At 50.2% G+C, this 16313-nt stretch overlaps 2 protein-coding genes across 3 annotated transcripts in view; both read left to right on the top strand.

Moving 5' to 3' along the window:
• The first annotated feature begins 227 nt into the window (after nucleotides 1-227).
• On the top strand, nucleotides 228-6985 carry DRC10 (dynein regulatory complex subunit 10). The gene is made up of 5 exons (XM_075110395.1): nucleotides 228-813; nucleotides 954-1778; nucleotides 3036-3269; nucleotides 4866-4937; nucleotides 6241-6985. Exons 2-5 carry the CDS (start codon nucleotides 1086-1088, stop codon nucleotides 6517-6519), a joined length of 1278 nt encoding a protein of 425 aa, XP_074966496.1. The 5' UTR covers nucleotides 228-813; nucleotides 954-1085; the 3' UTR covers nucleotides 6520-6985.
• Nucleotides 6986-9960: 2975 nt separating this feature from the next.
• Nucleotides 9961-16313, top strand: part of OSBP2 (oxysterol binding protein 2) — a 127237-nt gene continuing 120884 nt past the window's right edge. Inside the window, exon 1 of one of the 2 annotated variants that reach the window (XM_075109961.1) lies at nucleotides 9961-10358. In XM_075109961.1, coding sequence (XP_074966062.1) covers nucleotides 10075-10358 — 284 coding nt within the window. In that variant the 5' untranslated portion in view covers nucleotides 9961-10074. The remainder of the gene's footprint in view (nucleotides 10359-16313) is intronic. The other variant, XM_075109962.1, reaches the window with a different exon arrangement.

Consider the following 16313-nt stretch of genomic DNA (forward strand, 5'->3'; position numbering starts at 1 on the left):
TGAGGGGTGGGCGACGCACGGGGCGGGGCAGGCGCCAATCGCCATAGGCTGTCGGGAGAGGCCTCGCCCCCCCCCCCCCCCGCTTAGGTTGCCTAGCAACCGTAGGACTCTGGCGGAGGCCGGGTGGGCCGGGGGTGGTGGCGACCGGGACCGGGACCGGGACCGGGACCGGGACCGGGACCGGGACCGGGACCGGGACCGGGACCGGGACCGGAGGCAGCCCGGGCCCTTCCTCCGACACCGACCTCTGAGATACCCCCGTGGCCCCCCCTAGGCTGCCGGACCCCGGGCCTCTCCTCAGACGCCTCCCCCCCCGCCCAGAACGCCTGACCCTTACGCGGCGGTCCTTCCCTCCCGACCTGGAATCCCCCTTTCCCTCCCCGGCCCCTGCCTCTCCCACAGCCGGGAGATCCCTGGGTTCCCCTGGTATCCCAGACCCACCCCGAGGGGAGGGGACCCTTTATCCCCGTCAGCCTCCCGCACACAGCCGCCCGCTGCCCCCTCCTCTCGCCCTTCTCCCCGCCAGCCCAGCCCCTCCGGGCACCAGGATCCCCTCTCCCACCTCACCCCTCTGACAGCGGCGGGCCCAGGGGGATGCAGGTGCATGTTTCACTCCGGGAACCCTGCCCTTCCCTCCCATGTGGCCCCACGGACCAGGAAGCCCCTCTCCACACACCCCTAAGGACTGCAGAGTTGCAGTCCCTGCTTTCCACCTCAGCTGCCACTTAGGACTTAGTGGCTTTCTTGCCACTGCCCTTCAAATCTGGGAGTCCATGACTCTCCGTTCCTGCGGGCGTTCAACAGCCTCTCTGGGTTAGAGACCAATTCTAATGCATGACCCCATGTCCTGACCATGTGCCTAGACTCAGGGAGAGCTCCGGTGTAACCTGAAACTCCCACATTTTCCCAAATTAAATCGTTTCTCTAATGCTGTCACCACATTTTTCTTTTAGAGCGAAAATCCGAGAAAGAATACATGACAACATCAGCAGAGGTGTTCTCTGACTGAGTCTCGCCCTGAACTGGAGAAGTCATATCCTTTCTAGACCCCAAAATACTTAACTCACAAGTGTTTAACTGAAGCCATGGCAACAGGGGATCCAGCTGTGCTCCAAGTCCCACCTCAGGATGGGAAGCAAAGAAGCAAGCCCCTGGAGAAGGGCCCGGCAACTCCAGAGAAGGCAACAATCACATTAGATGCCATGAAGATGTTAGATCCACGTCGGTTAAAACCTGATAGCATTGAGACAGAAAGAATCATAACTGTCTTGGATGAGACAATTGCCAAGCTGGAGCTGAGCAGTTTGATCCCACATATTATCGACTCTCTGGACAGGTTTGCTGATGTGCTGGGACCTGAGATCACAAACAGCCTGATCGAGCACCAAAAGCTTTCAAATGAAATGGAGCACCTACTTGCCAGCTCAGAAGAAGAGGACACCATGAGAGCTGAGGAACAACGGGGCTGTCTCTGCTTGCTAGAGCAACGTCTGAAATGTTCTGTTAGAAATGTCCTGAGGCTCTTGAGGGCCAACCCTTCGCTTTGCCAGGCTCTGAAGTACGAAGCCTGGGTAAGAGAGTCACCAGCTAAAGCATTTATCAAAGCCTTTGGGGAGTTCAGGAACTTCATGCTTGAGAGACTCCTGACTAGTCCTGTGGAAGAGGAAGGAAAGATTCAGCTCATGGAAGCCATCTCCCTCCAGATTAAGAAAAACACTGAAGCAATCACAGCTTTACAGGCAGAACTGGCAGCAGCAATCCGGACTCAAGAGGAGGAGGTATGATATTGTGGGAATATGTTTTCCAACAAAGTGTTACTGAAGCAAAACTTTGGTAAGCTAAAAACCACTCCCTTTCTTGCAGTTCCTAAAGGGGAAGTTCCAGAGATTATTTCTAAAGCAGATCCTAAATTTAAAGCCACTATTTTAATTGTAAAATATAATGAAAAATGCTTATTGCATGCTTGATTTTTTTTTTTAAACTTGAATTTGGTATGTTTTGAACTTGTTCGCACTGGCCCAGTTGAATGACACAAGTCACTGAGTTTAAAAAGGAGCTGCAGAACAGACACAAATTGCTGCGGTAGTATTTTCGCAGGGCTACTGAGTCAGCTGCCAGCATAAGGCTTCATTCACTGCTGATGAAATGATGAAAAGTCATTCCAGGCAGAGATTGCTCTGATTAAAATCCATTTTTAATATCTGCTCTGGCTTCACTTTTGCTTAAACCTAACATTGCTATGACTTCCAACTCTGTAATACTAGCTGCCCTAGAGTGTGATTAATACGAGATTATACAAATTCTTCATTTTTTCAGTGAAGGCAACTGAGGTACAGATAAATGAATGGGCATTTCCCAGGCTCGCTCTGTGAGTCTGTGGGCTGTGCCAGCATCCAAGCCCCTGAACTCCTGACAAACAATCCTTTGTTTTATATGTATGCTTTTCTTTCTCCTTCCTGCAAAAGGGGATGGAGGGGAAGGTTTTGTCATGTGCTTGCTGCACTGAATGGTGCTAACGGAGGCAAGGGCCTGCTTTCCCTATTCCCTCCGCTCCTTGGAGATCTGTGAATCGAGACACTTGAGATTTTTATGTGCAATTTGGCAGCTTGTCCATGAATAAATCTGTTCACTGGTCTCCGCTGAGGATTTCTCTTGCAGGCAGCACACTGAGCTGCATCCCCCAGACAGTCACTCTGAGCCTCATCCAAAGCTCGAGGGAGCCACGGGGCTCGCTCCGTTGGCTCTGATTTTGGCTTTTCCTCAGATGGCAGCGCTAGTGGGTCTCAGGATTATTTGTTAATTCTCTACCCTTATTAACAGGTTCCCAGGGGAGTGGTGGCGGAAGGTTTCCAAAGCACCCTGTGTAAATCTAACACTGTTCCCACAGCCAGCAGTGGCAGGTTCCTGTTGCTACCAGATCAGCAGGGTGTCTTCTTAGATCTATTCCACCTTTGCAAGGGTGCCTTACTTCTGCCCACCTTCTGCCTCTGCTGCATTTCTCAACAGTATTTCTTTCTCTTGTTTTCTGGGTCTAGATTCACAAGAAGGATAATGTAATCAAAGACCTCAAAAACACCATGCAAGATCTGACCAAAGACTTCAAAGCTGGCATCCAGCAGATCAAGCAGGAAGGAGAAAAACAGCAGAAAGAGAAGCTGCAAGCCTCGCAGGCCAGGTGTGCCAGGCTACAGCAGGATGTTCAGCAGCTAGGAGCACAACTCAGTGCACTTGTACTGGAGCATCGAGCATCAGAGCTGGCTCTCAGAAAGGTGAACAGGAGATTTAAAACCTTTTGAAGTGCTGTCAGGTCCGACTGCTGGCTGCTGCAAGTAATTACATGGCTCCTGCTAGGTCCTGGCAGGATGCACATGCTGTTTGTCAGAGTATACCGGCTCTGTCCTCATGCTCTGCTGATTCCAGTGGGAAGCAACCCTGCAGCCACAGCAGGGAAGTAGCCTGCTCACAGGTCCTCCCCTGGCCTGGTGACTTAGTTCTGAAAAGACCTTTATACAGAGTGCAGAGCAGCAAGGCCACAGCAAGGCGTATGTTAAGAAACAAGGGATTTGCTGTAGGGTAAGCAGAGCAAACAGAATATTGGCTTTATAGAAAGCCATCTGTTAGAGTTGATTGTAGTATTTAAGGTTGAGCGCAGCTGATCTTTGGAGCTAAGCAGTTCCTACTCTGACATGTTGCTGAAGGCACAAGCCAAGGAGTCAGGTTGAGTTGAATGAGGGGGAAATGTGATTTATTACAGGAGGAAGCAGAAGCAGTAGGCAGACTCAGGCCTCTGCATCAGCAGCTCTGCCCTGAGCAGAGCATGCTGATGACACAGGGCACAGAGAATTTAGAACTGGAAAAAGAGCATTTTCCCCCTCATTTTGCTCCCACTTGTATTTAGTCCAGACAAGCACTGCTCTCCCACAGGCAGGACAGCACACACAGGTAATGGGGTGTCTTTCACTCTTGTATTGGATGATGTAGAGCAAAGTGACAAAGCATCAAGTGCAAGTTAGAGTTGCAGTACAAAATCCACCTGTTTATACCTCCTTTAATCGAGTGGCCTTATCAGGCGGTTTCATTCCGAGGCTGCAGGTCACTGTAGTATTTGTTGAGTTGCTCATCTCATTCTAATGCTCAAGCAGGCAGATTCACTGACCACAGAGGTCTCCCTTCCCCCTCCTTAGCACGTGCCCTAGACCTGGGCGACCCAAGCCTATACTTGTAGTCTAAATAGCTGAGGGCTGACCTCATGATGGCCTGGAAGCCCTTGGGGCATCCTGGGTCAGTGTCATACAGGAAATCATGTGGCACTTGTGATGGGATCTAGCTGACCTTTCTCTTGATGATTCCACGGAGGACACATACAGCAGCTTGGGGTAAACTGCCTGTACCTGGTTATACTGCAGTATAGCCACTGTTAAACTGTTTTACAGCTAGAAATATCTTTTCACTTTAAAAGGCTCCATCTTTTGAGTACTTTCTGTCCTGCTTCCATTTTAGCAGTTCTCTATTTCTTCAATTTTAAGGTGGTTGCCTCAGTTTATCAGTGACTTGCTGCATTCCATCAGACAAGTTCATTTCCTACTGCAAAACACACCTTTCAGATATGTTTCAATCCTCAGCCCTCGCCCAGCTCCATGCTGTAAACCAAATAAGGCCCTTTTGGCCTCAGGGAATGTCCCATGAGAATCACCAAACCAGGGCAAACAAAATGTATATCAGCTGAAGGAAGCCTGCCACAAGGAGGAGGTATTATACTCAAATACAATGATGCTGGGGCTCAAAGCTACACTGTTTTCTAACTCAGGCTACTTTTTACCAGGCTTCAGGTACCTGCAAGGAACCTACTTTGTTTTGTGTTTCAGAGGAAGTGCAGAGTGGAGATGGAAATTGTGAACTGGATCCAGAAATATGATGCGGACATGGGAGAAAAACAGGTATCCTCTTTAAAGGGCTTTGCTCTCCCATGAGGTGATATGTTCAGGTTGACTCCTGTCCAGATGGACAGGTTGCTCTTACACAGGAGGCCGTGGAAGTGAGGGGCATTTTTCCATCCAGAAGTACAGGCTTTAGAAGGAAGGGTACCTCTGTCCTGCCTATGTGTTCAGGAGTTCTCTGCTACTTAGAAGAAGCTACGTCCCACAGTATTTGGGGGCAAATGAGTTGCCACATTGTCAGACACATCCACTCAATGCCAGGGAACAGGATTTTCACTTTTGCCTCAATCCTCAATCCTGTTGGCCTTATCTAGTGTCCAAATCATGCTCTGGTTTCTGCTGGCTCCCTTGAGAGATGTCTCTGAAGTGCTAAGAAACCAAACAGCCTGCATACCACTGCTTTGGCACCCAACTTAACCACAACAGGCTGAGAATCACGTTAGCACCCCCCAACCTCCCCTCTGAGAAGGCCCTACTTGCTTTCCTGTTCCTGTCCTGTTAACGGATGAATAAAAAGCTGCTGGATTACTAACAAAGCAAGTCATAGGGAGGGGCCTAGAAGCTGGCTGCTAATTGTAAGAAATGATCCCCCCCCTTGTCAAGTGTTTAACAATGCAATTATTTTGGTCTCCTGTCTGCTGAGTGGCTGGAGCATGGCAGGTTTGGGGCTGAACTTGCTAAGACAGACACACATCCACACTGCTGATTCCCCTAATCTTCCACCTCTGCATGGCTTCCTCAAAGGCATTAGGAAAGGCATAAACTGCTGCTGAGCTTGGAAGTGCAGTAACACGTTAAAACTACCTGTCCGTGGCCTTTTCTAGGCTGTCATGTTCTGGCTCTTCTCGTGCACTCAGCAGTGTACAGCCTATTAGCTGGGCTTCAGTGCCACTCACCTAAAAGGGCTTCTTAGCAAAGCTGTTAGCTCAGGCTCAGCCTTACCCAAACTGCAGCAGTATGTCATTTTGCTGAGAGCACATGCAGGAGGGCCTCTGACTTGCGTGTGTGTTACCTGGTCAGAGGTCCCAGCTGAGGGTGATGCTGTTAGCAACACAGGGGGAATTATGGCAGTAATTTTCAGAGGAGCATGAAGATACTAGGACTTGGCATCTTGTGAAATTCCCTAAGTACTGGGCACATGCCTCCTTTTGAGTGCCTTTGGAAAGGCTCAGCTCCCAGTCATGGTTCTGCCTGATTTCAGGATGGGTTTAAGAACCCTTACCTGGGGATGCACAGCTCCTCCTAGGGAGGACCTGCTGAATGCCATCAAAATTGTTGTACCTGGTATCTGCTGTCTTGCTAGGCTGAGTGTGAAGAGGTTCATGCTGCCTATGCTGAGGAGAAGGCCCAGCTGTCCCTCCTGATGGAGAAACACGCCGTGCTTCTCCAGGAGTATTCCCAGATTGAGGAGGAGCGCAGGATATGTCAGAATAAAGAGGAGCAGGCTTTGAAGGAATTGAACACTATGTCCCTTGCTGCCACCCGCATCCAGGCTTTCTGGAGAGGCTACTTGGTCCGGTGCTTCTTCAAGTCAAAAAGGAAGAAGAAGAAGAAGAGCAAGAGCAAGAAGACCAAGAAATAAAGCACAAAATCTATTCTCTCTCCTCCTGGAAAAGATGCTGACGCTGCTGGGACTGAGCTCTTCCAGATAAAGGCATTAGATTTGAGAGAGCATCTGCACTAAGGCAAATGCCCCAGGACTGGAGCTGCCTGTCATAGTTGGAGCGTATCGAAGCAGTGGCGTGAAGACATGTCTCATCATTTTAGGTTTGCCTTTGCTACCTCTGCAAGGAGGAGGTTGTCTTCGGCTGAAGGAACTGGGCCAGGAGTGCAGGTTCGTGCCTTGTCTCTCTGGTTTGAGTCTCCTTGCTTGTGGGTCAGGGCCCCATTATTTTCTTACTGAAGGTGGCAATAAAATAATTCCTGGGGGCAGGGTAAGGCCCTCCATCTGACAGGGATTCTCCTTGTGTGGATTTGACAGGCCGTGCCCCTTTCTACAGGAGGAAGCTACAGCACCATTGCTTGTCAGTGACAGAAGGGACACAAGACCTGACTGGGCATCTCCCCTGGCAGTTTGCATTTTTCGGCAGGGGCCATCTGAAGGGTGGGGTGTGGCACAGGCCAGCTCCTGTCCTGCTCCCTATACTGTAAATCTCTCCCTAAGACAAGCAGCAAACTGCCCTGTTTAATATAGATCCCTGTTTTGACAGCACATTCTCCTCTGTATTCTACAGTGTCTAATGCCCCCAGAGCACACTGTGCCCTTTCCCTCCCACAGGGGCATGAGTAAAGTGTTTTTATTTCCTCCCTTGACCTCCCTTTTCCAGTAGCAATGTGGCAACTTCATACCATGGGAGCTCTTTACTCCTCTGCCTGCTAGGACTCAAACTGACCATGGATACAGTCATGCACAGTGTGCTATGTCATATTTGTTTCATTTTCTTGGGAAACTAGGCTGGGCTCACGTATTCTTTGCATTTAACAAGGCTGGGAGCAAACAGCATTTAGGATCCAGACTCCCAGGGACACAACTTCACTCCCAACTTCACTGGTCCTTCTCTGCAGCCTCTCTTCCCAGGAGAGGGTGGTGAGGTTGGCTGCAAAGCCCAAATAGCCACCAGGCCCCAGTGCTCATCTACCTCTCTACCTCTGTTCATAAATGGGTACCTATAGCGAAAGGGGTGAGATACTTTTCACCACTGAATGTAAACTAAGTTGGAGAGGGGGCCATTTTGCTAAGGACAAAAGAATCACTGGAGATGTTCAAGGGCTGCACTTGCCATGAGTGGGAGATCCCACAGCAGCGCCCCAAGTACTGAACTCAAGGACCTGACAGATTTGCCCTTGACTCTTTATTTGCTTGAAAGTCACAGGATCAGTGTGATGTGTCTGTAGCACACTCAATACATATTGCAGGGCTTTTGCCATCCTGTGTCTAATCCTGTGCAGGGCCCAATCCCAGGTGCATGCTGGAATCACTGAGGAATCACAAGGATGTGAGATGCAGGATCAGGTGAGGCCCTTCTCTCCTCCAACATGGCCAGAGGAGGTATCTTTCCTTGTTTGCAGCCACAAGAGATGCCACAATCCATGGAGACTTTCAGACGTTGTTATGTGCATAGTGTAGGGTGTGTTTACATGAAGAGGGATGTTTCACCTCTAGGGAGGCTTCAGTTTACAAACACCCACATCCCTCGAGTTCCTGGCAAAAGGAGGTGTGGACACGCTTTTAGATTAGAGGACTTCGGGGTGTTGCAAGAGCCATTGGACACTGATTTTGATGCCTCCCTGTATCAGAGTTTGTCTAAAACCTCCAGATGTTGCCCCCAGATGTCAAAGCCTATCTGGAGAGGCGTTCAGCTGGGTGACAGACTGAGAACGCTTTCTGATGGGCACATGCCAGCCTTCGGAGTCCAAAGTACTCTCAGACTGTTTTCAGATGTAGGACTTGCCCTTATGAGCTGCCTCAGTGTCTGCTAGTGCCAGAGGTGCTGGTGCTTGTGACTGAAGAACTCCCAGGAGTTTCTCTTTAGAATGGGAGGAAATGCTCAACTAGCTTCAAGGGGGCTGAGGAAAGTCTCTTCAGGGAAGTGGATAGAGTTGGCTTACATCTTTCTTTCCAAGCCCAGGTCCTCAGGCTTGGAGCAAAGCCCATTCTACCAGCTCAGCCTCAAACTGGCCACTCGCTGCTTGTTTATGAGACCTTTATCTGCTGCTTGCCGCCAGTCTGTTGTAACCCCTTACCTGCTGTGGGTCCCCTGTGGCCTTGTCCCACCCTGCCTCCTCCCCCTTCCAGCACAGCAGCACAGCTTCCCTGCCCTGTGGTGGGTCCATGGCCCTGCTGTCACACAAGACAGAGATGGCTGGTCCCAGGATCATGTTCTGCAGCCCACAAGGTCCCTGTGAGACCCTGGTGAGGCTGGCAGGAGCTCCTGGTTCGGGCTGCCTGTGCTGGCGGGGCTGCCACGCGAGGGCAGGCAGAGGTGCACGTGCAGGTGATGGGCAAGCAGTAATGCGATCAGCGGGGATCAGAGCAGATTAGAGTGATCAGAGAAAGGCGATCCCCCGGGGCTGGGAGGAAAGGGGGGACGCCTGGCAGGGCAGCATCTGCCATGGATCCCTGCAGTGCTTTGCCAGGCTGACTGTGAAGAGGGATCCCCCTCAGATGTGACCCAACTCATAAAAACCAGGGCCATGGGCTGGTGGGGGGGAAGCAGGTGCAGGAGACAGGGCTTTTCCTCCCGGCTGGGCAAGAGTCGCCAAGAAGGATTTTTGTGTGAGCTGTGACAGTGCCTTCCTCCGGCCCGGCACTGCTGCCCCTCATGCCGGCCCCTCTGCCCCACATGGGCTCACGTAGTGATCTCATCGCCTTCCCATGTTTGCTTACTGGTTTGTATTCCTCCCCAGGTCTTCCTCTTCCAAAAACAGTGTTAAGAGTGGGTTTTTTCAGTGTTTTTAGGGAGGGGTGTTGGAGGCACGGCACCACTGTAGCAGGCTGTGGGGCTCCTCAGGCTGCAGCTCTGGGGTCCAGCCTGTGGCTGGGCCACATAGAATCATGGAATCATTAAGGTTGGAAAAGTCCTCTACAATCATTAAGTCCAACCATCAACCCACACCCCCAGGCCTCCTAAACCATGTCCCCAAGTGCCGTGTCTACATGTTTTTTGAACACCTCCAGGGATGGTGACTCCACCACCTCTGGGCAGCCTGGTCCAATGCTTAACCACTCTTTTAGTAAATACATTTTTTCTAGTAAAACATAAAACCCCCTCGGTCCCTGGAGCCTCCCTCGATGCTCCGCTAGGGCACTGATAGCTCAGTTGCCCTCGCAGCCCCGCTGTGAAGGAGGGGTCAGGGCAGCGAAGGCAGGATCGGGGCCATTCGGGTCTGCGAAATGGCGGCGGGGGCCAAAATGGCGGGGGGGGGGGGGAGGAGGAGGAGGAGGAGGGGGGCGCGAGGCTCTTCCCGCCCCGCCGACAGAGGGCGCCCGCTCCGCGCCGCCGCCTCACGTGCCCCTCTCCCCCCTCCCTCGCGTCACGTGAGCGCGGCGCCGCCCCCGCCCGGTGCCCGCGGAGCGGAGCGGGGCGGCGGGAGCCGAGCCCTCGGTCGGGCCGGGCCGCGCCGCGTCCCGGGGTCTATGGGGAAGGCGGCCGCGCTCTGTGGCGGCGGCAGCAACGGCAGCAGCAGCACCCGCGGGCTGGTCTCTCTCCTCAGCGCCGTCCCTTGCTTGGCCTGCCAGGAGCTGCCGGCCATGAGCGCAGAGCCGGGGGGCCGGGGCGGTGGAGGACCGGCGGGGGGAGGCCCGCCCGCCGCCCCGGGCTCCGACACCTACAAGGGCTGGCTCTTCAAGTGGACCAACTACCTGAAGGGCTACCAGCGTCGCTGGTTCGTGCTCAGCAACGGGCTCCTCAGCTACTACAGGTACCGGGGTGGGGAAGGGGCCGGTACCGGTGGCCGCTCGGCCCGGGGCGGCTGCGGGACGCGGTGTCCTCCGGTGGGCTGGTCCTGCCAGGCCCGGGCAGGTGCCTCCGTTGGCGGGGGACGAGCCGCGGCCGCCCGGCGGGGTCTGCGCTGCTTTTGCAGGACGAAAATCTTTTAGGTTTACTGAGTTTGCTTGGTTCTATTTATTTATTTATTTATTTATTCTCCCTCTTTTAAAGCAAAACTGGGGTTTTGATGGTCAGTGCTGTAGCGAGGAGCCGGCGGGGTCCGGTGCGGGCCCGGGTGCGGGGATGAGCTGCCCACCTCGTCTCCCGTCCCTCCGCTTCCTGCTGCGGCAGCTCCAGGTGCTACAAGTACTCTGAAAGCCAAGATCATAAATCTTCTAACAAAAAGCTCCCCCTCTTCTTGTCTAAAATTGATAAGTGATTTGGTTTTACAACCGGCTTCTGCTGCTCTTATTTTTTTTCCCCTTTTGTTGCGCAGGAGACCGGAGGCTGAAAATACCTCCGAGAGCCGCGCGTGTACAGGCGAGCGCTGCGGCGGCCGTGTCCGTGGGGAAGGGATGGCCTGGGATGTGCCTGCGGAGGCAGCCGAGGCAGGAGGCTGTGCTACTGGGGAAGGAAGGAAGTTATAGCACTTAGCGGTGACTCAAAAGTCTTGCCTGGATTTCTTTCCTGTATAACATGATGGTTTTTACACAGATGTGCCGTAGGTTCAGTGAGAAGGGTATTTGGGCACGGGGACTGGAGTCTGCGAGGTTTGATCCAAAGTGGCATCATCTTAGTAGGTTCTTTTGTGGTTTTTATATTGGTCGAGTGGTAAAAACAGGAACATACGGGTGTTGTAGGATTTTGGTGTTTTTATCCTTTAGGAAGGATTTCTTCTTGTCACTTGTCTAAGTGCTCTATCACCTCCAGTATTGTGGAGTATATGTTGGCTCTATTTCAGAACATGGAAACGATCCTGGGTGTTAAAGGTGGTTCGAGCTTTATAAAATAATATGTCTTTAATGTACTAAACCCTGTGAGTGAGGACTTCTCTGTAAAGGCTATGCAAAAGCTGTTTTTCCTCCTGACACAAAGTTTGTCTTCTGGTTTCTCCTCTGCTCCAGCTGATGACATGGAGCCTGAGGCAGATCCCTGAGCTTCAGCTCTCTGCTGCCAGGTGTTAGTATAAACTCCTCAAGCTCTAAAGAGAGGTCTGGGTCCTGGGGTCGGACCACACAGGTAGTGGGTCAGAAGTTCAATGGTGTGTTTGTCTGCTTAGAGTTGTTTTTACATCCCCCAAAATCCCAAAACTCAAGCCAAACAAAAATGCTCCGTAACAAACACCCCCATGAGAATGTAGTTACCTCTCAGTAATTCACCTGAGTTACTTGTAAACCTTTCTGGTATTCTTATGCTGTTTAACTCCAGCCCTGAACCAGCAGACCTATGTCGCTTGAAAAGGTGGTTGATGTTTAACGCTCCACTTGTAGCCATGTCAGAATATTTTTTTCTGTAATGGTGCCAAGTCTGTCATGAGCCAACGAGTGGTTTTCTTCAACAATTATTTTAGGTCGGAACAACTGGGTTTATTTTAAGACAGTTTGATCTGTTTTAGGCTGAAACAGCAAACAAAAACACCCAAGGAAATTATTCTGAGCAGCATGTGAAGGGGTTGAAACTCCATTACTTCGTGGAGCTTTCAGCCAGTGCAGACCTGCAGCAGCTGCTTGGGAAAAGCGATGCTGAAGGTTTTTGTGCCTTCTTTTCATCGTTGGGCTCTGAGAACTGAGTTCATTTGGTTGTGAGTCAGGAGTGCAAAAATATAGTACAGAACACACGGTAAAGTTTTTCTTAAATGGGAAAAAGCCTCCATGATACTTTTCAGAACCAGTGCTCTTAAATAGCAGCCGTGCCAACCCATCAAGTGTTGGCTCAAATTGCTGATCGCGGAGTGCTCCTGTGAGGCAAGCTGGGGTAAACTGGCATTTTTATTTTAAAGCGATTTCTAGGTAACTGACAGGAGCAAGAAGCTCCAGGTATCAAGCTGTGAGTTTTCATTGACCCCTTCTCTGTAAACAGGCTGCTGGGCAACATGTGGACTGCTCCTTGTTTCACTTTTATGCAAAGAATTTAAGAAATAACTTCTGTAAAGGTCTCTTGCTATTCTGTGAGCCATGTGTCTCACTTTCTGCTGGGTCTTTGTTCTCATCCTGGCTCTGAAGGTATGTGCCAGGATTTTCTTTTTCTGCCCTTGCTGCTAAAGGCTTTGTGGGTTAAATCATGCCCTTGCAGGTGAATTGCTTGGCTCTCCTTGTCTCTGTGGCTTTTGATGCCTTTGGAGCTTGAGTTTGGAAGGTGGTTGTCCTGGTACACAATCTAGATGATTTAGCTGTTGACTATTCAGGACTAGCTTGATAGAAACTTCATTTTGCTTGTGTGCTAAAAGCCACCTTAATTGGAAAAACTGCACTGTGATGCCCAAGTGGCCCCATTGTATGTATTGATTTAGTTCCAGACTGAAGCTTTCTTTCATTTGAATTTCCTGTTGCACACTGTTTAGCTTACTTTATGAAAAACAGCCTGTCATGTTGCTGGGTGGTGATTCCTGGTAGGTTTTCAGGTTTTTTGTTTGTAGAGTTGAGCTCTTAAAATCTTGTAGGCGCTTTTGGGAGCTCCCGTTGCAATGGTGCGCGGGTGGGCGCAGTGCCATCCAGTGGGAGCTGCTTAGTGGGGTTTTCTCGGGCAGCCAGGTGCAATGCCTGTTTTCCACCTGCTTGGTTTCACAGGGACAGTTTGCTGAATTAAAGCTTCTAATCAGAGTATTCTTCCCAAATGGAGTATTTAAAGCCCTCTGTATTTTTGTGAAGTCTACGAAGACGTCGAGTCTTACCGCCAGCAAAGCTTCCCTGCAGTATGTGTGCTTTTGCTTTGCATTCCCTACTTTGAACCTGTGGAAAATGATAACAGCTGAGTAGATCTTGAAGATTTCCTCTGTGGTACCCTCCTCTGGAGTGAGGTGTGTGGATTTAGGAACTTCCAGGAGTCACACAGCAGGATAGTTGGACCATTTTAATTGCCCTTCGTTCTCCCTCTTAGTTTATTTTTTTTGACTAAGTTTTCTGTCTGACTTTGAAATATACAGCACAAAGGTTACGCCTGTGTTGGAAGGCAGTTTAAACACGGCAAAACTAGTCTACTTGACTTGCTAATGATCAAAATTCTTTCCAAACTGCTCTGGCAGACTGCCACTTATAGATTTATCATTATCTATAATTAGTGTGTCTGTACAGGAGAATCTAATCACCTTGACCAGGTAAGTGTTTTCAAGGAGATTAGAGAGGATCTTAGGTAAGTATTAATTCACCAAAGATTGGCATTGGCTCTTGTGATCAATGCTCTGGATGAGTGTTGTCTTCTCCAAGCAGCTTTCTCATATTTTGAAGAGCTTGAGTATCATGGTGTCTCCTCTGTGGGTTTGGTCCATAGCCCATTATCCGTGGGTAAGGTGCCTTGAGCAGTACTTTCTGTGGACACAGGGCATAGTAGCTAAAGCAGTGCCAAATGGAGGAGGAAAAAACATTTCATGCTCTGCGATTTGGTCATTGCTGTGACGTGAAAGCGATGTGAAAGCCTTCTCGCCAGAAAGCAGCCTTTGCCCCCCTTGCCTGGTCTGCTCCTAGAGGAATGATGGGTGCCTGGGGCAGTTGAGCTGCCTTGTCTTTGTTATCCTGCTAAGCTGGAGGGCATGGGCAGCCCATTCCCTGGAAAAGCTGTGTTTCCCAAAGCAGGATTCTTCACTAGTTTTGTTTATCCAGCAGTTAACTCTTGGTTAGCATTGTAAGGTCTTGAGTACAACCCAGTGGGGTTTTTTTCCTGCTTCTTGTACTGACACTCCAGCTGAAAGCTGAGGTGGTAAGTTCAGGCAGGAGCTTGAAAACTGCTGCTGATATCAGAGTTGTCGAGGGATTGAGGGCTTCCAGAAGAGACCTCTGGGAGCCTCTGGTGTGACCCCCAACTCAATGTGGGGCCACCCAATGAGGTTGGTCAGGGCCTTGAGCTGGAGAGGTTTGAATGTCTCTGAGGTATGTGATTACGCAGCCCCTCTGAGCCCCTCTTCCAGTGTTGGATGACCCTTGGGGGAGAAATGTTTCCTTACATTTAGTTTGTACGTAATAAAATGAGGAGAGAGATGCACTCTCCTAGAACGATTTTTATCACAGTTTGTCCTTCTGCAGACATAGAAGTAGCTGAATGCCCTTGACTATTTGCCATCCTTGGGGTGTTGGAGCACACAGGTTTCAAGGACAGCCCTGTAGCTGTGTGGTGACTTTGAGCTACTTGTTTTTAAACAGTGTTTTAATAATTTGTGTTCCTAGTCATCTTGTTTTCGCATCATACTTGCTTTATCCATATGGTGCTTTGCTGTTGATCATTGTTCATCGTTTGCCCATTTTTGAGGAAGCTCCTCTTCTGTGCTTTGCAGCTGGGGACGCAGTACTTGCCTGGCTCCATCGAGGCACGTCAGAGCAGCGCTCGAGTGCTGCCGTGATGCGAGATGAGTGATGCTCTTTGCTGGGCCGCCTGTGGCAGGCTTGATTGCTCTGCTCCAGGTTTAGTGCTGCAGTGGAGGGGTCAGGCTCACTTGACTCCACACAGCAACTGCTGCTGACACTGCAGGACGGCATGAGACAGGTCTTGGTCCTTACAGGTGTTTTCATCATAGCCTGATTATTAGCGCTGTGTCAGGATTTTTGTGTCTGTTCCTTTGGTTGTAGTATTCTTCCCAGTTCTGTTTGCTGGTTGCCAACAAGAGCTATGAACTATCCTGATACCTTTATTTTGACCCATATAATCTTAAACCAAGTATACTGGCCCAAATGCTTCATTCAATGAAATTGTAGCAGAAGTAACTGGTTTGTCTTGTGCAGAACTACATTTTGAGAAGGGCAATGCGTTCTGGTTTTGTGTGATATGACTGCAGCCTGTATTGCTGCTCAAGGTCGACTGCATGGTGAACTTCCAGGTAGTCTCTCTCACACTGCAGTTGTAGTTCCTGGAGCTGTTTGCAGGTCCAGAGCATATTTATGGGCTCAGCTGCTCAGGTTCTTATGGGAGAGAAAGACGCCTGTCACCCATTTCTGGTCTCAATTGTTCCAGCTTTTCTTGCTGGAGAACACGTAGGTGTCCTTACGCTTTTGCCTTCCTCTGTTGTCCCCTGCAAGAGCAGGGGAAGGTTGCCGCTCCAGTCCTGCGCTTCTCCCACACATTGCTGGTAGCTGCTGCTCAGCTCTGCCTTTTGCAGCTGAGGGCTTGCGTGGGCTGGCTGCTGCTTCGTGACAGCAGTGGCTTTGCTCTCCTCCGATAAATTGTTGTCAGACTTCAGGTTGGTCTGTCGTTGCCTGCTGCTGGGCATGCTTGAGGAGCGATACGGCTGTCTCTTCTGGCCCAGGTGCACAGAGGTGACTGGCATCACCTGCCTTTTGGCTGTAGCTGCTATGCCTGTCTTTTTCCAGGGTAATATGTATTCAGTTCTGACTTCTTTTGCTCCAGTTACAGGTTTAAATTTGTGCTTGCATGGTCTGTCATCCTCTCCCCACAGTGAGTCAGTGGTGAAGGAGTTGATCTTCCTTATCAGAATTACTGTGAGAAACCTGCTGTGTTTTTTTTTTTCTTTGCAGTATCCCTTTTAACCTACCTGTGTTCCTCCCAAAGAGCAGTTTTCAATCAATGCAAAGTGCAGTGTTTAGAGCACTATAACTTGCTTCTGACTGATTTGGATTTTCAAATCAATCTGTAGGTTGATTTTTATGTTGCAGCAAGTCAGACTGTTGAGTTTCTTTATTGTTTGGTGCTTACGTATAAATTGCATTGTAGCTAGGTAACTTATTTGGGTAATTTTTGGTAACAAGTATGCAGTAATATCAGAGCCCTTCACTTCTTGTAGGTC

Source organism: Phalacrocorax aristotelis, chromosome 15 (assembly GCF_949628215.1).
Source record: "Phalacrocorax aristotelis chromosome 15, bGulAri2.1, whole genome shotgun sequence".
Taxonomy (NCBI): domain Eukaryota; kingdom Metazoa; phylum Chordata; class Aves; order Suliformes; family Phalacrocoracidae; genus Phalacrocorax; species Phalacrocorax aristotelis.